This window comes from Apteryx mantelli, chromosome 3 (assembly GCF_036417845.1).
Source record: "Apteryx mantelli isolate bAptMan1 chromosome 3, bAptMan1.hap1, whole genome shotgun sequence".
Taxonomy (NCBI): Eukaryota; Metazoa; Chordata; class Aves; order Apterygiformes; family Apterygidae; genus Apteryx; species Apteryx mantelli.
In genome coordinates, this window is record NC_089980.1 from 68,445,809 (window position 1) to 68,472,925 (window position 27,117).

The 27,117-nt window shown below is 41.3% G+C and overlaps 1 protein-coding gene across 2 annotated transcripts; it reads left to right on the forward strand.

Annotated features, from left to right (window-relative positions):
- Positions 1–674: 674 nt before the first annotated feature.
- On the forward strand, positions 675–25,638 carry OPRM1 (opioid receptor mu 1). 2 transcript variants are annotated; one of them, XM_067293584.1, is made up of 4 exons: positions 675–1,067; positions 15,220–15,572; positions 16,754–17,274; positions 21,753–25,638. In XM_067293584.1, exons 1-4 carry the CDS (start codon positions 721–723, stop codon positions 21,771–21,773), a joined length of 1,242 nt encoding a protein of 413 aa, XP_067149685.1. In that variant the 5' UTR covers positions 675–720; the 3' UTR covers positions 21,774–25,638. The 2 variants fall into 2 exon arrangements, with proteins under 2 accessions (XP_067149685.1, XP_067149684.1); XM_067293583.1 differs by having other exon boundaries at positions 676–1,067; positions 23,236–25,637.
- Positions 25,639–27,117: the final 1,479 nt, after the last annotated feature.

Genomic DNA, 27,117 nt, shown 5'->3' on the forward strand with positions numbered 1-27,117 from the left:
TGGGAGCAGTGGAGCAGAAGCTCCCCTGAAAATCCTGAGGATTGGTGAAATCTGAGTCATTGCTAAAGCACAGTTGTCTTCACAATCCCCTCCCAGCGTGGTGCTGTACCGTTCACCACATTTTATTACTAGGCTCAGCACTCTCTCCCCCAAGCTATATAACCAGGGAGGGCAACGTTTTGTCAAGGTCCCTGACTCATGATGCTAACAGTTGCACACCGATCGTCTCCCTTCCCCAGCGCGTTAAGTGCCGTCTCACTGGGGCCGGTCACCGGTGCTTTCGGGGCTCGGGAAGGGAACATTGTAAGTGCTGTACGGGGACATCCCCCAGAGCGCCCCCGCTCCTCCCGGCCCTCCAGCGGCGCCGGAGGAGCGGGCCGGGCCCCGCACCACCTGCCGGGGCGGCGGCACTCGCCGCGGGCAGAGCCGGCTCCGCTCCTCCGGCGCCCTCGGGGGGCCGAGCCAAGAGCAGCAACGCCGGGGCCGCCCGGGCCCCGCCGGGGAGGGCAGGGGCGGGGAGAGCCGAGCCGAGCCGAGCCGAGCCTCCCCGCGGCCGCGGGCTCCTCCTCCCGGGCCCGCCCGCCGCACACACGTGCCGGCGCCCAGCGGCGGGGCGCGCCGTCGGGGCGGGCGGGCGCCGCCGCCGCCTCCCCGGGGCCGCCCGCGCCGCCGCCACTCGGGCTCGCCGCGCCGGCCGCGAGGCTGCGGCCCCGCTGCGCCATGGCCGTCGCCTACCTGCTGGGCAACGGCTCCGCGCCGCTCCTCGCCGGCGCCCTGGAGGCGCCCTTCGCCGCCAACGCCTCCGCCGCCGCCTGCCGCCCCGCCGCGCCGCCCTGCGCGGCCGCGCCGCCGGGCGCCTGGGGCAACGGCTCGGCGGCGGCGGGCTGGGACCGCTCCGAGCCCTGCGGCGGCGGCGGCGGCAACGGCAGCGCGGGCGGCGGCGGGCCCTGCGCGCCCGCGGCGGGCGGCCCCTCCGTGGTCACGGCCATCGCCATCATGGCCCTCTACTCCGTCGTCTGCGTGGTGGGGCTCTTCGGCAACTTCTTGGTCATGTATGTCATCATCCGGTGAGTCGGCTGCGGCGCCCCGGGCCCGCTGCCGTCGGGCGGGGGGACGCGCGCAAGGGGCCGTGCTGGCGGGGCGGTGGGGCTGCCGCCCCGGCGCGGGGGAAGGAAGCTCTTGAGAAAGCTCCGGGGCGGGTGGGGGGAGAGCAGCTCTTCAGACGGGGCGGCGGCCGTGAGGACCGGCCGGGCTGGGCGGCCCCTCCGCGCCGCTCGGCAGCCGGGGAGGTGCTGCCCCGGCCCCCGGGGGGACGCGGCTGCGCCTGGGACCGCGGCGTGAATGTCACACCTGGCCGCCGGGGCGGGAGAACGGGGCCGGTGACTTTAACCGCTGCCTGTGAGCGTGTGTGTGTGTATAGACATGCACACAAGAGACTCGCACACATCCCCGCGTCTTTCCCTTCACCTCTCCGAAACGCTCAAGCAAAATGCAGATAGCATCACGGCTGAGTGCCTCTGTCTTCTGGATTTATAGATCCTCTGCCGAAGGTGTTGAGAGATATATGTGTGTGTGTGTGTGTGTGTGTGTGTATTTATATATACATATATTATATATATTCAAAGGATCGCGCCCACTGTAAGTAGATCAAGCATTCCAGCAGTGCTGCACCATTTCGCAGCCTTCCCGCGCCAGCCGCGGGCGGGAGGCGGCACCAGGTGTTGCACAGGTCCCTCACAGCTGTGTCCTTCACGCCCGAGAAATCCCACAGCGGTAAAGCGGCTGCCTCTCGTGGAAGGCGGGTGGCAGCGAGATTAAACGGGCTCCTTTACCCGCCCGGGATGGAGGCGGGCCGCTTCCGTGGGGAAACACCGCCACCTCCCGGGGGCTCGACACGGCATGGCACGGCATGGCGGCGCACGCAGCCCCTCTTTCCTTTGTGGCTCCTCGTGGTTTCAAAATCCGGAGGGACGCGGAGAAAAGCAGCCAGGGAGCCGTGCGGAGCCCAGCGGGGCCCTGCTGGAGGGGGTGCCCCGGGCTGCGCACCCCTCCCCGCCGGGGCAGCCCTAGGCCACCCAGTTTCCGCAAGTCTTCAAAGCATCCCTCACTTTTTCCTTTCAAAGTGTACGTTCCCCAGAGAGTCGAGGTAACAGGGAACTCCAAAAACACAGTGGGGCTAGGCTGACATTCACTGCAGTAGGGGCAGCGGCCACAGGGAGCTTGCGGGCGGGAGCTGAGGTTGGCGCTGGGCATCGCTCGCAGGCCAGCAGCACCGGGGAGGCTTTGTGGCGTGCTCAGCACTGGGAGCACTAGCTAGAGAAAAGGAGAACGCTCGAGGTAAGATGCTGCAGCACGGCAGAGGTCAGTTCCTTCAGCATGCAGCAGCATGTTGGGGAGGTCAAAGCCAGCATGGCTCGTAGACCTAATGGGAGCAGAGATTAAATTACATGCATTGGTTGTTCAGACCATAGTAATCCACAAACCTAGTGGTTAACTACACTTTAGAGACTATTTTAAATATATAGCACTGGGAAGGTCTGCACTTGCTGTGTGGTTTTGGTCAGCCTGAGACACAAGCTATTTCCGTATAAAGATACAGCTGTAGAAATGCTTCTGAACACGGGCATGATTACTATTGTCTGAGCAAGTGTTGAATGCATTTTTCTGGGAGAAAAAACAGATGCATATTATAACAGAGCCAGGATGGTTGTCAGCAGAGAAATATGCCACAGGTTGTCACTGAAATTATGTATTTATACTGGACATAACCTGTGCTACGTTCATATTTCTTACATTTATTAACTGAATTACACTTGCACCACAAAGTCAAATTGAATAAGGCACCTGGATTTAGATGCCTGTTCAAAGAGAGTGTCTTTCCCAGAGATTACAGCCTCAAAACAGAAGTCAGAAGCAATAGGAGAAAACAAAAATTATATTTTCATTTTACAGATGAAAACACAAGAACATTAAATGGCTTCTCAAACACCATCCGGGAATTCTATGGCAAAGACAGGGACTGAATGCAGGTCTTCCATGCTTTAACAGCAGGAACAGCTTTCCATATGACAGAGTTCCTTCCCAGTTAATATCATGGAGCTATTTACCAATTTGGAATGAAGAAAAACATGCATGTTACGATTGAATAGGATCTGTGGTTTAAGCAACACAAAAATGCATTTCCTTTCAGTGCTTCTCTATAGGTTTAGTATACCTGCACTGCAGTGGGGAACTTTTTGATTTATCTCCTGCTGCAAGCTATACTAACATGACAGTATTCCCGATCACATTATATGCATATATCAAATGATGAGCATATGTGCCCATATATCCCTGGATCCAGCTAAAGATAGGAGCAAACCTTTCACTGGACTGAATTTGACATCATATAAGGCTCCCTTTCTTTTTCTTTCTCACACCACACTTGCTCAGGAAGAGCTAAGTCTTGAAATTCATATTGAATTTGAGATGGATTGAGAGTACTAGAAATCAGATTTTAAAGGCAGTATTGGTACCTAATTTACCCTGAAGATGCTAGGAGCTGGGAAGCAGGTACTTAAATATTTGAAACACTGTCCCTACTCACCTCTGTGAATCTAGCCCCAGTGAAAGCAACAGTGACTTCTTACTCAGTGCTGCATGCTGCCATCTCACAATAATCTCAGCTTCGTTAGAAATATTTGGGGGGGAATAACTACTATATTATTCCTATAAACAAATGAACTTGATACTCCATCCAGTCACTTCAGCTTTTCCACATGAATCAGATGCATGGGTTTGGAGCCAGAACTATGCAAGTCCTTGCCCGACATGGAGCCCTAGTTACCAATCCACAGTGCCGCCGTTTTATCCTTGTTGTAGGAAACAGAAGTCAAAAAAGGAACATGTCCAAAAAGGAACATGTCCAAAAAGGAGATAGAAATTTAGTGTCATTATCTATATGAAAATCAGGCCTTTCATGCAAAACAGATCCTTTGCCACTTTTTCCCTTGGCCAGATTTCCAGTGTAAGGGGCAATGACTTTATATACGTATTATTACATAAGTAAAGCAGTCTCAACCACTCTTCTCTTTCTTTCCCAAATGGTGCCTTTCCTCCTTGAATGAATATTTACAACATGTTATATTGGCGATGTATGAGGTTGAACCCCATGTTACTAACACTGAGCTGTTGGCGAGAATAAAAATAGTCCTCTGAGTGACATCAGTAGCAGTCAGATTTTATTGCCATCCATGAATTTCCTGCCATCTGAATAATCTGTAGATAATTTTTATTATCTATTTTCCTCACATGTTTCATATAAGTGTTAATTACTAATACAAACATAGTGTTGTTATGCCTATGTCAACAGCAAATGTTACTTCTGGCTGCTGCAGAGTACAAGACAAGTACAATTAGTACCATGTCGTATGAATTTATTTACACAATAATCTATTGTTTTTTCCTGCTTTCTAGTCAAGTCAGTGGGATATTAGTCACAGATTAGAGTGGGAAGAAGAGTATGCCCTGTGATTAAGGCAGTTTGCACAATGCTAGAAAGCTATAATAGAATTGTAGCTGAACATCTTTAGCCTCACATGTCTGGAAGAGTGGAATAGCTCTCCAAGGTCTCCGTCCTCCACAATGCTAAGTGCCCTGAGATGACCTAAATTGTATCAATAGCCGTTGAAGTCACTCAAGTCAAGATTGATTCCTTAATTGCTTTGCTATTAATTTTGTCACATATGGTAAACAAAGGTGCTACTCTGTGATCCTTCACAATAGGGAAGGAAATGTCTTGTTTCATTATAGCCAATCATTACTCTTTTTTTTTAAAAAAAAGCCCCCCAAATTAAAAGAAGTCTTCTCTGAAACTAAAAGCTGTCTTTTTACATTTCTCAGAACAGCCTCAGAATAATGTTTTGAAGGGACAAAGAGCTCTGACGAAAATACACTCTCGTCTGGAAAGACTCTACAATACAACAAAGCTCTGGTTACTTCAGCCCTGTTCTCATGCACCTTAGGAAAATAGTGTTTTACTAAGGAGAAGGGAATTTGGGATGAAATTTCAGCTATAAAAAGAATTGATGTCTCCAGAGGAATAAATACTCTCACACATGTGCAAACAAAGGGAAAAGTGAGGGGTTTGGAAAGAGGGTATAACATAGAAAGTGGAGAGAGTCTGTTTAGGGAAATAAGCTGAAAATGATCCAAATAGTGAAATGGGCTTAAGTGAAGGAAGTTTTTTCAAGGGCTCTTCTTTACAGGGCAACATTGAGTTATGGATGCAATGTGAAAGAAGGGCCACAGCATGCTTTGTAACACCATGGATCAGGAAATCTGGAGACCAAGAAATGGATAAAATGTATTCCTTTCTTTCCAGTCCACAGCCACATGAACATCTTTGCCTTTGGATGGCATTTCTTGTGCTAATGGGTGGCCTGCCTATTCAGCAGGCTGCAAGGAAAAAGTTCCATATTCTTGATAAAAGAAATTAACTAAAGCCACGGTAATCTTAACCCATAATGCCAATTATTAATTTATACTGCTTACCAATACAAGGCAGAAGAGATCTGCGGACAGAACTGGGAGAAAATCTGAATGGGCAGGAACAGCAAAGAAGCTAAATTAAATGAACAACATAGGACATGACCCACACCATCCTGCATTACAGCAAGGCAGGTGTCTCTGTTTGCACACTCTTTGTGATAGAAATTTGTCCTGTAGTCTCTGCTAGTTGGAAAATGTTTGACTAGCAAGCTGCTCCCTTTGCTCCCCCAAGATCAAGGGAACCAGACAGACAGAAGAGCATGTACACCTTTGCATTCCCTTTCTATTTAAATTACACTGATAGGGTGACAGTCGAAATTCAGCCCAGAGTACGTTAGCCTGCAACATCAGGATAACCCCAGTTTTGCTGAGAGAGCAGAGCTGGTGCAGCCATGCATCCCTTTCCAGATCTTGTGCCGTGGAGCGGTGGCTGGCCCCATGGTCGCAGCAAGCCCTTGCCTGCAGGGCAATGTGCCCACCGCAGCAGGGCAGGTCCCCTGCTCTCTGCTGGCTCCTATCCCCAAGCTCTTTGGGGGAGGAGTGGCCAGAAAACATTCCCTTTCATGCAATTTCTATTGAAAAAGCTGTTCTGAGCCTGCCGTATCTTTCCTGGAATGTCATTTTGATAATGGTCTCCATGAAAAAAAACAGTTAAATACTGCCAGAATTTTTGAATTTATTCGTAAATGTTAGTCAAATTGTACCGACTTTTCATGACATCAGTAAACCTAGAAAATATTGTAAGCCCATGTTGTTTATATAATGTAATGACTAGCAAGCTAATGATTAATGAGCTAATATATGAGCCCGTGTGATCCTGAAATACTCTATTTTATTTCAGTTTAACTTGCAGTATTTTTTTCAAATAATTATGCATAGCTTTTACTGAACACTGTTGATAAGCTTTTATAATTCTTCTAGAGGAAAAGGTGACATATTTACAAAAATGTGAAACATAACACAATGTAAGCCAAAATGGCTCCAAATCACAGTTCATCTAGCTTATTAACCTGTTTTCTAACCATAGCCAATAGCTGGTGTTTAGTCAAGGAGTAGACAAAATAAGAGTATCATTGAGTGGGACTCCTTCTGAAAGTCTGTAGCAGAAGGACTTTCTGAACTGTAGTTTGCATCAGCAGTTTATTCAATAGCTTTTTATAGACATTTCTTCCATGCAGCAGTGCCAAAAAAAATCAGAATCAAAAAAAAGTTTGGAAATAAAGTGTGTCAAGTATTACTACTTCTAAACAAAGACATTTTGAAGTAAACATTTTCTAAAGTAAAATTTCAGAATTCTGAAGCATTTTTACAGATTCTGAATTAGTTATTTATAAATTTAAGTGTTCTGAGATGGAAGTTCTCAATGTCCTAATTAATGGACATTGTCAAAAAAAGATTTATTTTCATTAGGATTCTAAGTGAAATTAGTTTTCAATCCTTGATGTTTCGCTTTAAAATACAAATCCACTCATTGCAACTATATTTTAGAAAACGCTGAAAGCAACTATTTTGTGAATTCCTATAGTTATTCTGATCTCCAAAGAAGTTCTTTTTATAACCATCTGTGCCTTGTTTGGTTTACACCATGAAGTTTGGGTTTGTTGTCATATAAGTGGGGATGCTATCGTTATCTTTCAAAGACTCTGCTTTCTTTTGAAAGCTAGGTTGTAGTGATATTCAGTAGCAAGGATTTCCATAGCTTAGCCTAACAGTATGTTAAGAAGCGTCCTCATTCATCTGTTTAATGTTAAACACTTTTTTATTTTATTTAAGTTTCCCTTTGAATTTGCACGATGAAAAAAGGTAAAGATGACAGAGAATATAACTAGCCAAGTAACTGTGAAAGACATGAAATAGCACAGTTTTTCCACCTTCTCGTGAAATAGCTCAGTTTTTCCACCTTCTCACTGATACGTGTTCAATTATCAGCTATAAGATCTTGTATCTCAGGAATTAGAAAGGGAACAGATCTTCAGAACAAAAGCATGTGTCTACAGAGGAGTGTCTCCTCCTCATTGTGGTGTTTGGAGCAATCCCAGCATGAGAAAAGCCTCTTTCTTATGGGGAGTGGGGGAGGGGAGAGGGGGAAGGGATGGGCAAGGAACAGCAATTAGGTTATCTTTTCCTATTCTCTGCTCGCGCAGGGCTGACCACCGGTCCTGGGACATACTACTTCTGCAGAAATGCCAGCCAAGAAGCCAGTCTGCCAAATCCCCCTCATAAAACGATGGTCTCAAAGCTCCCTTTGCCCCATGCTTTTAGATGCAATCTCATCTCTGTTGTGTGGTGACTACATACATCCATGTTTCCTGGTGCTTTTCATCTAGTCTATTCAAGATGCAATCATGCTCCCTCTTTCTATCATCCCTTCCTCCAGCATCTGCTTTCTCCAATTCTCTCTCCAGTTCCCTCGTCTCACCTCCATCGTTCCTTCCCAGATCACATTTGCCAGCTTCACGAGAAGATCCTGATATATTGTATATAAGAGACGATCCCTGGTATATTTACCATTAATTTTACCCATATATTCTATGACGTTCCCATGAGCCTCATGCTGTTGCTCTGATAGCTTCCTAACGGGATGACTGCTGCCATTCCCCCTCACCCCTTTGAGGGTCTCACATCTCCTAGTGGTGACAACGTCTTCAGAAAGCTTCCTGCCAGGCTTCCCCACCAAGCTGCGGGTGCTTCATGTGCAGTCCTCGTCTGAGGTGATCGATCCACAAACCAGGAGGAGGCAACAACCTATAAGATCGTTTTTCTGTTATAAGAACAGAAAATAGCTGTTAACTTGACCCTCTTAGCAAAATGTCACATAGGTTATCATAGATGCAGTCAGTGATTCTTCACACAATCACACTTCCCTGAAGGCATATGGGAGAAAGTTAAGAAGTTAAAGATACTGGCAGTTTTCCTTTCCATGGCTTCCTAGCAAAGCAAACATCCCAGTCCAGCAGTTTTCCATCCTCCATTCAGCTCCACATTCAGCACATACATTCAGACTCCTTCAGAAAATGCACATTATCTAGCAGTGTGCAAGGAAGGAAGAGGAAGGCTGCTCCAGCATAATGTAGTTAGAGGTTTTGCTGCATTCTAAACCAAATATGCCTTGCAATTTTAAGTCTAGCCCATTTCCCTCTTGTGTGTTACACCTTGGCACCTGAAATGATGCATGATGCTTATATATTTTTCCATCCTTCTAGCTAAACCACCAACACAGTCTTCACACCCCCAGAGTTTTGTTAGTTTTCTCTCTCTTGCAAACACATGTAAGATCTGAGAGAAAAGACAAAGGAATTTTATCTTTAAGCACAAAAGTAAACTTTCCCTTGCTCCGTAGTGATGTTATTGGTGTTCACCAATTGAATCCAGCTTTTTTGCTCTATAGTACCGACCCTAAACTTGGGCACAATGTTAGGATCTCATTCACAGTGGTCACCTTCTAGCATGGTGATGGGAGTCAGGATGTGAGGCTTTAATAGGGGCAAAAAAGTCACTGTCATGCTCTTTCTTAAAGACAGTAAAACTTGTTCCTCTCCTCAGTTCCACTCTTACCCCCAAACTCAGGATCAGTGGAGGACATGAGTGTGCCTGCAAATAGCATAATTCCATTATAACTAAGTGTGAACATTTTCTGTTACAGTACTGTACCTGCTGGAATCTTTTTGTTTTCTATTTGTTGTTCGTTTCTTTTCCCTGAGGGCCTGTTATTCCAAATTACATCCTTGTATATATGATCTCTTCAGAAGAAGTACATAAAAGGATGAGTAGATTTTTAACCACTGTCTATCACATCCAAGCTGAGTGGTCTGATTGCATAATAATGCAAGGTTTGTACACAAATTTGTGGTGCTTGTTCCCACACCTTAAGTTTAATGGCTTAAGGCATAAACTTTCTGGAATATCCTTGAACAGAAAAATCAAAGACTAAATCTCCAAACAGGTGACGTCATATGCTTTCACTCCAGAGACTCACTATCATGCAAAGAATAAAAAAGGTCATGTGGACGGGATGACCATCACTGAAGTGTATCATTTGAGACCCTTCAGGTATTTTCCAGGATGTGGCCTGTCTGAGACATGCCAATGTCAGACATGCTAATTAGATGGGCAGCCAGAGGAAATTTTTAAGGGAATGTCCAGACTAGCCTGAATATGAAGTGACCTTTGCCCAAAGCTGTAAAGGCTCAATGAAAAATGAAAGTACCTGATATCTCAGGAAAGCACTAAGTGCCTGACCAAGTCATGGTCCAGTGATATCTTCAATATTAAGTGTGATATGACATATTTCAGGGACTTGCAATGCACGATTTCTCACGATCAGATAGAAAACTACATTTGTGGATGTATGGCATTTCCAGCCCAGTGGTTTGGAGATCTGACAGTTTCTTAATTCTGGTTTTAGGAATCCAATGGTATGGACTACTGCTCTGATTATATTAGAACATTTCTAAATTTCTCAGGAGACCATGTTTTGAGATAATTATAAAGAAAACATCTGCATTATAGTTCATCTCAGTTTCTAGAAATGAACTGCAGTAAGAAAAAGAGGGACCTGTGCTTAAATCCTTTTTTCTTACTGATATTTGGGTTGCATATACAAGATGTACCAGAACAGCCATGGAAATAAGTGCTGATTTAAATTTTTCAAGTAGGCATACTTCACATGTTCTAATCTTGCCACCCAAGGAGACCTCAACAAATTTAATGCATGCACATAATCAGTCTTCATTTGTTTAACAAGTCATTTATGCAAGAAGAATGTGAATTTGAAACACTAACCCAATCTCCTCCAGCATCAACTAGAGTTATGTAGGGTTGTCTGTATACAGGACTTCTGTCGTTTCCTAATTGCTGGCTGTTGTTTCTTTGAGCAGCTAAACCAGCTTCATGAATGGCTGCTTCCTGCAAAGAAAGTCCTGTAATTGAGCCATTTTTTAATGTATTTTGCATTGAACCTCAACACAGATTAGTTGAAGCAGTCTTTGTCTCCAAATTAGTATTCTATGGACAAAAGCTGGTGTGTGTGCTGCTGAAAGTAGTTATTACCAATCTGTCATAGACCAGCCCATTTCCTAAGTGCAAAAGACTCTTTCTGCTTATCTTCTCACTGTTGCCATTGAGATAGGAGTACTTTCCAGATTAATTTTTAATGGTTTGTGTCACTGTATTGGGCTAAACATTCCCCACCACCATGGCTTCTTTACACCTGGTACAAGAAGTGCTAAGGGCACTTCAGGTGGCAGTATCCAAACTGCATCAATCAGGCTTAGGAAGAGCATGGTATGAACTAAAAGTGCCATAATTTTTAAAGAAAACATATCTTGGTCATTCATGTTATTTTCCCTCTACCTTTGAGTCTTTGGGACTTGACAGAAAAGACTCTTCAGAAACATTGGAGGGAGGGGTGATCAGGTGGAGGCCAAGTTCTTAGTGAGGGCAGGCCAGAAGCAGAGCTGTACACTGTGGCCTGTGGAAAGAGCAAGCTGCGCAGGTGCGCTCACCTCACTTGATGCACGTGAGTGAGGGACGGTGCTTGTGGCTCCCACTCGAGACCCTGTTACACTCTGTGCAATGGAGCCAAGGGTCTCTCTAGGCTAGAGAGTGTGGTGAACCTTTCATTTGTTTTGCAGACTATGACTGGCCCATGGGCTGCCAGAGGAAGAGGTCATTTCAAGGCTTTCTATTTATCCCTGAGTACCCTTTCTATTTACCCTTGAATGCTAGGAGCTTAGTGAATATTTCAGTAGGATTCTCATGCTTTTCCTTACTGCTTTTTCTTACTCCAAGCAATTCCAGTTAGTGGACTTCTGCAACCCAAATATCCAAATTTCAAGCATATTTTTGGCAGATTGGCTTTGCTGGCTTGAAGATAAAGGCAGGGCTGAGTTTGCCTTACAGAACCTTAGACACATGTAAAGAGTTTTCTTACTGTTGTAAATCTGATCCATCATCTCCTACAAACCACAAAGGATGTTTCATAAAAATAGATGTTTTATGATACAAGCCTGCGCTGAGGAGATAGAAAGAGAGTACTAGTGGATGTCAGTATTATAATGAGCTTAATTAATTTGAATATGTATCAAGAGCAATGCCGAGCTAAATATTCACCAAAATTTGAATCACCATGTTGCTGTATTAGTCTTTCATTTTAGAACTGTGAAAATAGAAGTAATGTTACCCAAAGCCAATTTCTGTCCTCACCTGCAACCTTACTCATTGTCATGCAAAATTCAATATACTTGCCATTTCAGATGCTGAAATTCCAATGTAATCTACATACCAGCATTCAGATTTTTGGAGGTTTTCATTTAAGACATTTTCTTTATTTTTTTTTTTTCCAAATAGATTCTTCAGTGGCCTTGAATGAAAGTGTGAAAACAAGTATATTTTAAAAGACTTTATTTATCAGCATAATACTTTTGGTATTACAAGGCATACAGACTTTCCTTCTGTATAAAAACTAGTCCTTCTGAGGTATAGAAATCTAATCACATACACATCTATGTCTGGATGACAGAAATGTTTGTGCACCTATTCACATAGGCAACCTGATACCTTAACAGAAGATATAGTAACAGCTAAGATAAAGGCTTCAAAGAGGACTGTTATTTTTTTTGTGCCATTAAACTTATTTTAATCAATTGCTCAGCAATTTATTTGTTCATACAAAGAACTGATCCTGGAACACTGATAGTCTACTTATTTTGACAAATACTCATGTTTAACAAAATGTACCTTTTAGAAATAAGTCCTTTATAATTTTTTTAAGTATTCAGTACAGAGAAAAAAACAATCCCAAAGAAGTCACTGAAAGGAATATTGTGAATTTCAATAGGCTTTTGTTGATCAGACAATTATGGAGGTAAAATAATTTCTACCACCACAAAAACTCTGCTTCTCCTCTTTGTAAGAACAGGATGATTAGAAATATAAGGATTACAGAGTACACCAAGCAAAATCCTTTGTTAATAGTCTATAGAGCCCATTAAATGGAATAATTGAAAGCCCAAGAAGTTTTTAGCTTAAACTGGGAATGAAAGCAAGATAGCAAAACTGAAAAATACCTACCATGGAAGTGGGATGAGTACCATGGCAGTCCCAGTGAAGAAATTTTCTTCCATTTCCAGTTATTCAGAGATTTTCTCTCCCCTTTCTCTGACATGCTAAACTCAGAGCCACTTGGTATTGGTTGATATTTTATTTTTTGTTTTTGTTTTTGTTTTTTTCTGTATCAGGCATTCCCTTTAAAGCATCTGGATGGCTTTAATTACTGATAAAAAATCATTATCACCTAATGATGTGCTCTTAGGAGAGTACTGCGCTAGAATCAGGCAGGATGGCAGCAGCAGAGAGCAGCATACCTAAGCTCGTTGTCGAGTCCAGCCATAAGAACTCAATAATTGCTTCGGAGTGCAGTACGGATTAGCAGCCTGGGTGAGGACCCAGGATCTGCACCAGCTTTTCTCATCAGCACAGACTCCTGTGGCACAACCCCTGCTTCTGTTGCCACCTGAGCTGATTAAATCAGGCTTGGAGCAAGCTGGATATGTCTGCTCACAAGGCAGTCACGCCTCCAGTTTGCTTTCTTGACACAACTTTAGCTAATCCGGGATCTGTTGTCCTGTCTGTGGAGAAGCTATGCATTTTTGCTATACAACGATATAGCAGAGAGAAGACTTTTAGCTCAGCATTTTCATTCTGGATGATAATAAAGTCATTATTAAAATGTTGCTATTTTCATTCTCCTCTGAAAGATTCCCCAACAAATTGCCCAGAAAATATTTTCTCCCTCCTTCCAATCCAGTGCTTTTAGAGCTGCAACTTGTTGTGTCTCTCTCCCACATTGCAATTCTCTACATTTTTTTCTAAATAATTCCCAGTGGAGGGAGGCATGAATGCCTGCAGAATCTGCCTCTTCCTAAGTTAGCATTACAATCTGTTGGATAAATGGGGTGCTCCCCTAAGAAAAGTTTCTAAAATACTGTAATTTCAGATTGATTTAAAATTTCAAAATATCATACTTAGATCATACTTTCTCAAGACAGCAGTAAAGCAAGAGCTTGGATCTACTTGGAAATTGTTAGAAAAAAAAAAACCCTAAATTAAAATTAAGGTTACTCATGGCTCCTCATGCACAGTGCTATGAAATGAGAGAACAAAGACAGTATGTCCTCAAATATTCATCATAAAAGTTATCCAGGTGCATTCAGCAATAAGTCTGCATTTCTCCAGGCCCTACCTAAATGGTCCCAAGCAAGTGCCCTACATAGCCCTGTCATCAGTTCCTTGCAGCTGACTCATGTTCTGAAGAGATCAAGGTCAGAGTTATCAAACATTTAAAGACAGAAGACACACAAAATATTTTATTTTGCACTTTTTATATCTTGCCCTGCAGGTTACCTGGAAGACCTTCTTAAATGGATTGTTTCCCTTGCAAATCAGTCTATAAATTGGAAAACATTTGGTCAAACAATGTACTTGCTACTTTGAAGAAACACAAGGGGGTTTCATCAAAAGAGCAAGTCCTTTGACCCCCCTGAAAGCCAGACAGCCACAGTGCCTAGCAACCTAGGCAGCAATCAGGATGACAGAGCAGAATAGCCAGGACCACTACTTAAGAGTGAAACATTCATTGTACCACTGCAAAAATATAGCATCCTCATAAACGGTGGATCTCAAGTGCTATGCAGACGGCACAAGGACTTCAGTCTGTAAAGGGCTGTTCAAAAAAGTTAATGAACTAAGGAGAAATTGGGATTCTACCTTTAGCAATGCAAACACAAATTAAAACATAAAGCTCTCCCTGCTCAGCTGTGAATGAGATGTGACATAATTAAAATTCAGAAATTGTTTTTTGTGTAATTAGTGGCAAAGACTTAGCAAGGAGGAGGTACAAAGGAGTTTGAAGACCCTCCTGCCATAATAGGCAGTGTGGAGCATGCATTCATACCTCAAATAACGTGGCTGCAGCATCTACCCCAAGGTGGTGGTTCTATTGTTACATTCAGTGTGTATGTTTAATAGCAACTGTCTCCTTGTTGAATTGAAAGAATATCTGTCCAACTTGTATAAGACACAGATCAAGAAAGCACTGTAATAGCAGTCTTTACAAATCTTTTCAAAAAGATAATTTTGAACTTTTTATAATTATAACCAAATGAAAAAACTCTTAAAATAAAAGCTTGAATTTTTAGACATAGTGGATGTGATAATTACACTAATCTTTCAAGTACTTACTTTTCTAGGAACTACATCATTACTACTCCACAACCTGTTAATGCGTTCTCCATTTCCACAAACTACAGTTCTGATAATTGACATGACATCAGCAGATACAGAAAATCTATTCAGTTAATACAGTGTCAGACATTTACAAATACAAGTTGGTTGAGCTTATTTCTCAGTCCTTTAGCATCCATAATATTGCTTCTTCTACGTGTATCTTGTCTTTCAGCACAAGTTAAATGAATACTTTCTTTCCTCCTTTTAACCTTTTTTGTAAAGGTTGCAGATAAACCATATCAAGATCATTTGTTTGGTTAAAAGATAAATAACAAAAAAGATGATCTGTGATAGCATCTGGCACATTTTTCAGAGTGTTTTTTTTTTTAATAGATGTTGCATTGGTCTTGATTTTGTTTAATATTATTAGTTGTGGTCATTCACATGCTTTGCTGATTTTTCTAGGTACACGAAAATGAAGACTGCCACCAATATCTATATTTTCAATCTTGCATTGGCAGATGCTCTAGCAACAAGTACTCTGCCATTCCAGAGTGTAAATTACTTGATGGGAACATGGCCATTTGGTACAGTCCTTTGTAAGATCGTTATATCCATCGACTACTACAATATGTTCACCAGTATCTTTACACTCTGCACCATGAGCGTGGATCGCTACGTAGCTGTTTGCCACCCAGTCAAGGCCCTTGATTTCCGTACTCCCAGAAATGCCAAAATTGTCAATGTCTGCAATTGGATTCTTTCTTCTGCCATTGGTCTACCAGTTATGTTCATGGCAACTACTAAATACAGGCATGGTAAGTCTAGCTTTCATTTATGAATTGAATATTTCAATGTTTAAACTCCTTTCTGTATTGTTTGTCTTTATTGTAGAGGCTTTGAACTAACTTCTGACTTCCAACCTGGCAACGAAAACAGGCCTCTTTAACAATTTTACAGTAAGTCCTCACAAGCTCAGTAATGTTATAGGCATCTTTCTATACAAGGTGCCTTTGGTGTTCTAGACCAGTCAGCAAATTATTCTTTTTGTCTACGCACAGAAAAAAACCTGTATGATTTTTGCCTACTTTTTCATCTCTCTCTGGAAGCTTGGAGGCTTTGTTCTTTAAGGAGCAGCTCCTTACCTTCATCTCACCTTCATGGCTTATTCCTTGAATCAAAGTCATTTTCTCTTCACTTAGATCAGCTGGCTCTAGTTGACTAAACATGGCACTTGGACAAGATCTCTTTTATATGAGGGAGCTCCTTACTTTCTGCTGTAGGTGGGCGCGAGTCCCACTGCTCCCTACAGTCAGTGTAGTGTTTGGGAAGGCCAGTGTCAGTGCCTGCCCGCCCGCCGGCCTGCCTTTGACTACACAGGGTTATCCACTCCTCTCCTAAAGTACACAGAAGCCTGTGCTTTACCCGATATTTCCACTGAAGTTGGCAGTCATGGCTGTTTTGTACCTAGTCTGGCATGACATGAAACAGAAGTGATAGCACATTTGGATTGCTGGTGTTCAAAGACCTTCCGTGAAGTAACAGCATCAACTTAAGTGAAAATCCCTAAACTGCACAGATGCCAAAGTGTCATGTCATCCTCTTCTCCAATGCCCTGAAATGCCCAACTGACAGTAGACATGATGGTTAAACCATGTTTTTTTCATGAGGTTTTATATTGAAAGTGAAAGTGAATCAAAGTTTGAGCATTTATGACAATTCAGTTCATTTTTTGTCAAATACACACCAAATTCCAAGCAATAAAATGCAAAAGACAAGTTACTTTATTTTTTGTGTTCTAACTAAAGCATCACACATGTTTTGCAACACTATGTTCTATCAGTGTTTGTGCAAAAGACAGATCATCAATTGCTTCATTTTAGCTGTTTACGTAGTAAATTTGCATTCATTTGCCTATAACATTGATCAAAAAAGACTAAAGAAAAGCAAATGAAAAACTGACCTGCTCATCTTCTCTGTTGTTTTCTTTTTTCTCTAGGCTCTATTGACTGCACACTTACATTCTCCCACCCTGCTTGGTATTGGGAGAACCTCCTGAAAATCTGTGTGTTCATCTTTGCCTTCATCATGCCAGTTCTGATCATTACCGTGTGCTATGGGCTGATGATTTTACGCCTAAAGAGTGTTCGCATGTTATCTGGCTCCAAAGAGAAGGACAGGAACCTGCGGAGAATCACAAGAATGGTTCTGGTGGTGGTGGCAGTGTTTATCGTGTGCTGGACTCCCATCCACATTTATGTCATCATTAAAGCCCTGATCAACATTCCAGAAACTACTTTCCAAACTGTCTCCTGGCACTTCTGTATTGCTCTAGGGTATACAAATAGCTGCCTTAATCCAGTCCTGTATGCATTTCTAGATGAGAATTTCAAAAGATGTTTCAGAGAGTTCTGCATCCCCATTTCCTCCACCATTGAGCAACAAAATTCCACCCGAGTCCGACAAAACACTCGTGACCATGCTTCCACTGCCAACACTGTGGACAGGACTAACCATCAGGTATGACTAGCAGTGGAGATGTCATCTCTGGATCCAGGCCTCCCACTTGGAGATGACATGTATTCTGAAGTTACAGTTTATACTGATTTGTAGCTATTTGAAGGCATAAATGCCTTCAGGGTTATCTCTGTAGCTGGCATACACATACATAGAGACCCCAGTCCTGCATGGTGCTGGTTGATCTCAGCTCTAGTAGATGCCCAGAAACTGAGGGCTTTCAAAGGTACCTTGCATGGTCTGGTCCAGTGTGCTTGCGTACACAGTGCACAAACCAGAGGCACTGTTTCCTTACAGGATGTTTACAACAGGTGACTCTTTTAGAACCGCTTGGAGAAAAATCACAGCTTTCTCTATTCATACTCCTTGTCTGCTGAGGGAGACAGTGGTGGGACAAGATGTATATCTTTTTTCTTCTCCCATTTCAACAGTGAATTGAAAAGAGAAGAAACTGTGGTTGTACACTTTTTGATTCGTTATGATTTACAAAAAAGGAATGGAAGGCCCTGTTTTCCTGGAAGATATTCAAGAAGTAGACAAAGACTTGTCTACATGCAGTTCTTGTACCAGATACTTATCTGTGTTGGCTAGGGTTCTTTTTTTTTCATTTTTTAACATATGTAAAAAAATAACATTTGCATATGTAACTAAACCAGCACAACTACTGAAAGCGTTATAAATATGCTTTCACCTGACACCATTCATTTCACTTTCCAGATAGGAATACTTTCCCCTAGTCTGAACACCTTTCTACAGATATGTGTGTATATAAATACACACACAAACACACACCCACACACACACGTGTTAAGGAGTATTATGCCATTTAAGGTATACAGAGAATATTTCCCTGTAGAAAAAAGCCTTTGAGAAGTAGGAGTTTTGTGACACAGCAGATACCAAGGAAAATAATAGATTTTTTTATCCAGACTATTTTTTGCTTAGCTTTTGCGAAAGAAGCTCTTTTGTTATGTATTCAACATTCATGTTCCTGTGATTAGTCCTGAGAGTTTTCAACCCACATCCCTCAGCAAACATCAAGCAAAACATGAAGGTGACTCTTAACATTCCTGAAATTAATTCACTCATGCACAAAACAAGCACCAGAAAAAGCGTCTGAGTCTTCTCCACAGTTTATTAAAAAGAAAAACAAAAGGCACAAGCTTAGTTCATTCCTTGCCACATCACCTTTAAAAGGAGTTTCATTTGAGCATCAGCAATATGGTTAGGTTGCTCTTGTATGAGTTTCTCACTGCTGCCACTTCAGCCACAAGCTAGCTGCCTTCTCAAGGTGCAGAAGTGAATGGATGCTCCTGAAAAAAAACATACCTATCACTCATTGAGACCAAGAGCTCAATGAGTGGCTCAATCAAGGGCTCAATCAACCAGGAAGCCAAAATCAGAACGTTACCATAACCAAACAGACAAAATTGTGATTGCACCAGAAAAGAGGAAGGAGCAGTCTAAAAACAGAATGGGAAAGTTTATTAAATGTCTGCATTTGGTGTTGTCCTTCACCAGCATCTGATTTATACATGCCAAACTGGTCCGTGAAATGGTTTAGAACCTGCTCAGTCTTATACACACTTTGGGGGTGGAGCAGAACTGCCAATCTTGCCATAGGCACACACACACACACACACACACACACACACACACACACACACATAGTATTCACTATGTGTAGTAAATGTTTGGACGACAGATTCAGCTCTCTGGAATGTATTTGTAACCCTCAGTGTAGTCAATTTTGTGCATATGTCTTACAATAGGATTATATCTATAGCTGTATTTAGTGCAGTTCCAGGTTTTACAGTGTAGTGTGTATGCACATATTTTCTATGTTTAGTTATGCTTCTTTATACTCTTTCTAGTAAGCCATAGCCTTCCAAAATTCTGTCCTTAGAAAAGTTTAACGTGGTGCTGCACAGGGGCTGCCTGAGATAAGGTCCTATCTTCCTGCACACTGTACAAATGCAGACTAGACGATGATCCTGCCCACAGAGATATTTCAACTCATGCCGACAAGGGAGACAGCCAGCCAAGGCAGGGATAGACCAAACAAGTGAAGTGAGCTTTATGATGGCAACAGGGAGCAAGCTAGGCATACAGCTGTGTGGCAGGGAATGGTTGGGGGGGGGGGGGAGTGTTCTTCAGGGAACAGTTATGGAATTAGTTAAGAAGAGATAAAACACATGTGAAGAGAATTGAAGGTCAAGACACTGATGGGAAAGGGAGCATGCAAAAGAAGAAAGAAGAAAATTAGGAATGAGGTCAGAGTGAGGCAGTAAGGGAGAAAATTGAAGCAAAGAGCCAATCTGCATAGAACAAAAAAAGCATAATCAGAATTGTAAGAAATTTTTTTACTGCCCAATTTTGACTACTTTTGTAGCTGTTCCTAAAAACTAGTTAGTTGTTTTCTCCAAGGCCATGTAGAAGAAGACAGCACTTGGAAACTTATGTCCCCCTAGCTTGGTGGATGGGTCTTTTTGCGTGCTTTGGCGTTTGAGAGAATTTAAAGTGGCCATAAGCAAGACCAATTTCATTTCCATCACCACCATGGCAGCAGTCCTTGCTTTGGCTGCTGCTGCCACTGGTTTCTTTGTGCCAGCTCTGCTCTCTGGATGCTGACCTGCACATTTGCACTGCTGTGCTCCCTGGACTAGCACAGCAACTGGCGGAGGCAGGCTTTCTCACCTTCTGCAAAGTCTTTGGAATACATTCACATCAAAACATGTTCAAACCTGAATATTAAAAACTTCATTTAACTTTTTTCTTCAGCAAACTTTTCTGTAAGAGATAATATTTTTTCTTACCATCAGAGTGACCACAAAGGCTGTAGAACTAATCTACACTAAAAAGGGTTTGGGGGATAGTACGTACAAATATGACATCTAATTTTATGTTTTTAAACAGTGAAAGTCCTAGTGTAATTGCAGCTTTTGCCCCCCGGGGGGGGGGGGGAATACTTTTTCTGTTTGCTCAAACAACTACTGTAAATTCTATTGACAGAGCAGTCTTTTCGCAGGTAAGTGGTTTCTGTACAGGAAAGTCCAGCCAGTATTTCTGTATTGATCTAAGTATACTGGCAAGTGCTTTCTTGCATAGACGAGGCCTTGGAGACGATTTGGTAAGAATTCTAATTGCAAGGGTGTAGGGCTACTTAGCACAGATGAAGTTATTTTCAAAGAAACAGATGTTCAACAAGTTGCTTTTTTGCCAAGTGAGAATTCTTTACTCCTGCTGAAGTTAATGAGAACTGCAAGCACTCAGGAGCTCAGCAGTTTTAGGCCACACACTCTTGAAGCACTTCAAAAAAGCATTCAGTGGTGGAAGTGACAACTATGTTTTCTATCAGTGCAAAAGCAGTAAGAGGAAACGTCACAAGTCATTCATATTCTGCATTACGATATGACTTTTGGCCCTATTTTATGGCCTTGGGGCTTTACTGTAAAGATCTTCATGCAAAGGTTAAGATTCCTCTGGATTAAGAGCTTGATTATTGTTTTATCAGCATTTATGAAAACTGGAAGAGCAAAACAAGTTCTGACCTCCTCCAGACATGAAGCTCCCTTCAGACACACAAAGTAGCATCTGATCCATAACACTGATGGTGTGAGCATTTATAAAAATAGCACATGCCCCATGAAGCAAAATATTTCTAAGGGAACAAAGGCAGTGGCTAATCAGGCATGCAAAACCTGGAAGTGCTGTAAGACTGACATGTTTCACATCTGGGGGGAATATATCCTGTGTGACAATTAATTATTTCGCTGTGGCAAAATGCATGGATTAAATTTGTTCTACAGTCAGATTTATGTAAACTTACAAGCTTTTGAAGGCTTGGCTCACTTTAATTTTCAGGGAAGCATATGCAATCTTATAAGTGCATTTGCATGAAGAGGAAAAACAGAATGGGAATCACAGAATCTTGGAAAAATCTGCTTACAAAATACAACTGCTTACTGTGAACTTTTCTCTATGTGTCCCAATATTGATAGGGAATTCTAATGAAGTACCAGATAGCAGCATTTGCAAATGAGTAAATTGTTTTGATGTTATCGATACTAACCTGATTCATAGCAAAGACCTGTGACAAATATTTTGAAATAGCTGTTTACTTCAGGTGCACAGAAACTGTCTGCGTTAATTTATTTCCTAGATTAAAAAATGCTTAAACATTTTTTTGAATTTAAGATACATTGATAGTTCTTTTTTTCCTAAAAAGTATCTTTTCCAAATACCTTTTATTTTTGTTGCTGTTAATAACACAGAAAATCCCACTCAGAAAAAAAATGGGTTATTAATAATAATAGAAATCTGAGAAATTGAATTCATATAAATGAATTAGTTTCTTTGTGAGTGACTTAAGTTTTCACAAGAGCCTCACCTGAAAGTATCCAAGCAAATAAGCAAATTATGTACAGGCACATTTACAGGCATATTTAGACATTTTCTGTAGCCATTTTTTGTATTTTCAGCTTCTGATGCTTTCTGCTTAACCACTGAAGTTTCTAAATGCCTTAATGGAAGCTGCAAGTCCTCCTCACATTCTGAAAGTAAGGTCTACATTTTTATAAGTTATCTGCAGTAACCAGAAGTTCTGGTATTTGTGTTCAGTCCTGAAAGCTTTGCTCTCATTACTTGGCTTGGCGTCCAAGATGTAGAAATAGAAAGGACACAAGAGTAAACTATGCTATGAGGACTAAAACTAAGTAATCTTCCAAGGCTGCATGCATTTGTGGCATTCTCAAATTGTGAATAAATGGGGAACAGAACATCTCATTTTTTCCTTAATAGATTAGAAAGTTCAGTGGTTTAAAAACAAACAAAAAAAAATACAGAGCAAATACAAATGATTCCACTTTATTCAATTCATAAAAGTAAGTGAATATGAACTTTGAAATTCATTTCTGAATCTAGACTTCTCCAAAAGAAAGGGACATTCAGATTTAGAATCAGTTCAGTTTCTGGCCAAAAAGAGCTGAGGAGGAACATCCCCAACACAGAATAAAAAAAACTCCCTGAGAATAGCATCTTAAAATGAACACGCATGTGAGTTACGTTTTGGCCTTGGAGAAATCTTTAAATCCATCCTCACAGACTCCACTCTGCTGAAAGTGCTTGGAAAACAATGCAGTTAGAAAATGTGCCTTCCTTCCTCCTACCCTCACCCACATGCCATTACTGTTACGCTAACACATTCCCCTTGCTTGTGTCAGTGAAGGCTCATCTGTGACTTTGCTTCCTATGCTACAAACACTTTACCCGCAGAGTCTCCCACCCCATGTTCAACAGGTTCTAGCGTGCAGGGTGGCATTTGTTAGACGGCAAAAAGGTTGGAGACTTTCAGGATGTGGTGCCTACTATGCAGATGAAAATATTCGTAGTGCTATTGCACTCAGCATGGGTGCCAAGGGCACACAGGGCGGAGGATTTGTTGGGGTCTGATTTAATTCCATCTCAGAAATTAAACTAGATTTTAAATGCAAGTCCAAATTTGAAATAAAGCATTAGCCAATTTACTGATTTGAACACAGAAAAGCTATTAATGTATCATCTAAAATGCTAACTTTGCTGCAATTGCTACCAGAGAGCAAAATCATTCCATGTTAATGAAACTGATAGTGCATTCCCCTCTAGAAAGAAAAAAAACTGGCTTGGTCCGAATCCTTATTCAAATAAGGCAGCATTTCAGATACGCTAATGTGCCTTTGCCTTTAAAAATCAGTCATGAACTTTTTCCTGTAATCATTCCCTCTGCTGTTGCTGTTTTATAACAGAAGAATAGTCTTGCCCTGGCACTTGGGCTAGCTGTTCGGCTTCGTACAGCAGCACAGTAGCTGCAAATGAGAAGTAAATTCCTCTTAAACACTCACACAAATACACACACATACAGAGAACCTTGTGGGAGGGAAGAAATCAAGTAATTGTTCATTGTATTTGCAATTTCTTTCCTTTCAGTTGGAACTTCAAGAAGCTGAAACTACTCCACTGCCGTGACAGGGCTTCCTGCCGCATAGCTCAAAGCAGTTGCAAACCAGTGCCACAGCGTGTCTGTGCAGTATGCTGTGGGAATGTGTAGCATGCACTTTCCCTCAGAAAACACAGAGGAAAGTGCCTGCTTTTCCAGTCTGTCAAAAACTGCTTCTGCAGCACCTCTGCATTGCACATAACACAAGCGTGAAATTTAGTAGCAAGCAGAGCCAAGAGATTCAGGGGCTTTCTAAGCACCAGTGTTCAAAACATACATGTTTTCCAGGAATGCATTAGTCTTAACACAAAGCTGCTCTACTTGTAGCTATCTGACATGATCTGAGCAGTTAGAGTAGGTTAAACAGGTTAGAAACAAAAATTCAAAGGATAGACAATTACAGTTTGAAAAAGAAATGTGCGCTTTTAATGATGAAATTGTAATACTGTTGGGGACTAGATTTACACTTTAAAATTTCTTTGTAAAGGTGTTTTCTGTGCAGGTTACTTACATGGAAAACTCCAAGCTGCACACTACTCTTCTAGTTCTTGCATAGAAACAAGACTTTTACAGTCAGAACAGTGAGCTGCCACTTCTAAAGGAGATAAGAATAAATAAAAGATACAGAGGTTTGATCTAGGCCATGTTGCTATCAACTGGAGAATGAACTCCAAAACAAGATTGATTCTATTACTGTAAATTCCAGTGTGAATAGAAATATAGATATAAGCCTCTCAGAGCTAGCATAGGATGTTGATGAATTCTCTTTAACTTCGTTTCTCAAGTTCTAACTGTGCAATCAGCAACATTTCAGAGTTGTGCAACTTTTTTTTTTTTTTTTTTTGTAAAGCACTTTGGGATCCTTCCATCCTTCAAGATGAAAGGAACTATGTGAAATGTAAGGAACTGTATGAAATGTAAGTCATCAACAGTCCCTATGTGAAGTGCTTGGAGCAGATAACACATTAGACCTTTTAAAGAAAAGTTACATTTTGCTAGGAAATATTTTTCTTAACCAAGTCCATAATGTGTTTGCTTTTCTTACTAACATAATACAGTCTGCATCTCTATTTTGTATTAGCTACTAAAACACATAAAAATTTATTAAAGAAACATTGAACTCAAGTAAATTCCATCTTAGCTGTTTTCTAGTATGAAAAATAGAAATATCCATGTAGATAATTTGTGGTGCAATGCTATTTTCTAGCCATTGTTTGTTATTTGCTTTGTAAATAAAACATCGGTAGTTACCGAGGCAGGGAGTGCTTTGATGAATTTATGTGTATTCTAAAACACAACTGTATGGAACAGCTTTCTTTTTTTTGCAGCCACACTGTATTTCTTATTCTCATTGTTCAAACCTGTGTGACAAAATATGTTTTCCGTGTGAAATTGTTTGTTTCTGCCATGGTCTGCATAATAAAGATTGAAGGCCAAATCCTTGTGAGTTGTAAGTTGAAGTAGTGTTACTTGAGTTTCATCAGTGTGTTGCAGCCTAATATCCAGTCATTTTTATCTGCAGAATATGTAACTAGACATAGTATAAGTGCCTTATTTTTTTTTCCTTTTCTGTTGAAAACTGCACTATGCTGTCATAGAGATTTAATATTTAATTTTATATTAATTTAGCAGTAAAGTTTAAACCAGAGTCTTCAACATCCGAAGACAAAGGCTTTTCATATAAATTTTAAATAGCATGACATACAGACCAAACTCAGAACAGAATTGACGTACTGTTTTACACTACGTAGCAGTATTGTTTAGCTAACAAGAAAAAATGGCAGAATCTAACATAGAATACACACCAGAAAAGCAAATGGTTTATCATCATACAATTTCATTTCTGCCTGACAGGTCCTGAGTAGTCTGCAGTCTGCCCTGCTCACATACAACAGCCTCACAAACTTGAAATAATAATATTGAGTGACAACATTTGTAAAGTCCCAAATGGTCAATCAGAAAGAGAAATACATTCAATTAAACCTAAAGCCATAGTTTCATGACTTTAGTCATGAGTTCATTAACTTTCACAGAATTTACTTAATGAATTAAAACCATTATTTCTTCCGCACTTAGAACAGAATGAAGTTCACAAGTAGAATATTATAACTTGCCAACAATTAGCCTAATATTTTTAAAGGTATTTTAGGTTTTTACAGCCCAAGAATTAAATGAACAAACCCGACTGTAAATATTTTTAGCAGTAGTAATATTATTGTAGCCATGATGGTCTAAGGATATAAGGAAGCAAATCTTATTAGCAGAGCATTAGCAAAAATAAGCAAAATGTCTTGTTTTTTTTTCCAGAAGATGATATGAATGTTCATTGGGAGTGCTTTGCAGTAAGTAGCATTATTATTACATAACCTCTGTATATTTATTGTAATTATTTAATAAAAATAATTGTTTCTTGTCTATTTGCAACATTGTATTCCAATCATAGTGCATGTTCATTAACATGGTATGCCTTATATTTGCAGCTCAGCTTTAAAAAATGCTGTGCAATCAACAGATACCAAAAAATCACCTTGAAGGCTCTCAGATTAATTTTCTGACCTCTTTTAAAAACACATGCTGTTTTTAATTAAAAAAGGGAAATCCTGATAGTTCATTATTTTAAAAAATATACATATGGACAGAATTGTGTTTTGATAAAGCACATGCATCCCTTCTGTGCCAAGAACTAACTGTGCTGGTTCAGACCCAGAGCCGACCAGTGCAGGAGCCTGTCCAGCACGGGACACAAGCGAGCGACAGAGTAAGCTGAGGGAAGCTTTCCCTTTACCACTTCTGGCAGTATAAGACAAGGTGGCTTCCCAAGCTCTTTCATAGTAAGTTAAACAACAGCCCAGGAGCATTCCCAGGCCTTGGAAGGAGTTTGTCCATACTATTAAACTGTTCGGCAGTTTAGGGTCTGGCATTACTGACTGGCAGGCTGGCTTGTGCTAACCAGCCTGCTCCTAAGTGATCCCAGGCAGGGTCTGGGGGCTGAAACATTTCAGCCAGGGGTCATGCCCCATAGGCAGTTTGCAAAGACATCACCTTGTCTTGGAGGCTAAAAGAATTAACTAGATAAATGCAAGCTGTTCTGTGCCAGCAAAGCTCAGTGTCCCAAAAATGTTCCCAGGCACATCTGGTAGAAGATTTTATTTGGGCATAGCTATTTCTTATATCAAGAAAAAAAAAGAGTTAATAATGACTATTCAGTATGACATTTGAATAAGATGATATGAATATGACTACTCAATAAGGAATACTGACTATATTTTAGTTTCTTCTTCATGCTGGCCATGATTTTATAGATACTATTGTGTAACTTCTCAGTTGTCTCCTTCCTAGCGCTCTCGTTGCCATTTTGAACACTCATGAGCACTGCATGCAGGTTTTCAGAGAATTATCCACAATGACTCGTAAAATCTCTTTCCTGATCAGTAACAGCTAATTGGGAGTCCACTGTTATACATGTGACTTTGTATGTATTAACTTTGCAAGCCACCTATCATTTGATCACCCAGTCACCCAATACCACGAAATCTTCCTTGCATCTGGCCTGCCCTTGACTATTTTGAATAACTGAATATCTTTAGAAACACTGTTGCTTCACCGTATGCCCCTCTTAAATACAACATATGATGAAATGGAAGAAGCACCCTTCTAGGATGTCACTGGAAACCTCCCTTGCACTTATATCTATTCCTACTGCTTGTTTCCAATCTTTTATTCAGTTATTAATTCATGAATGATTTTTTCTCTTATTCCATGACACTTTGGTTTGTTTAAAAGTCTTTGGTGAGGAACAGTGTCCAACTGGTTTTTCAGAATTGAAGTACACTATATCACAGCTGGATCACTTTCCTCCACATCAGCTCCTC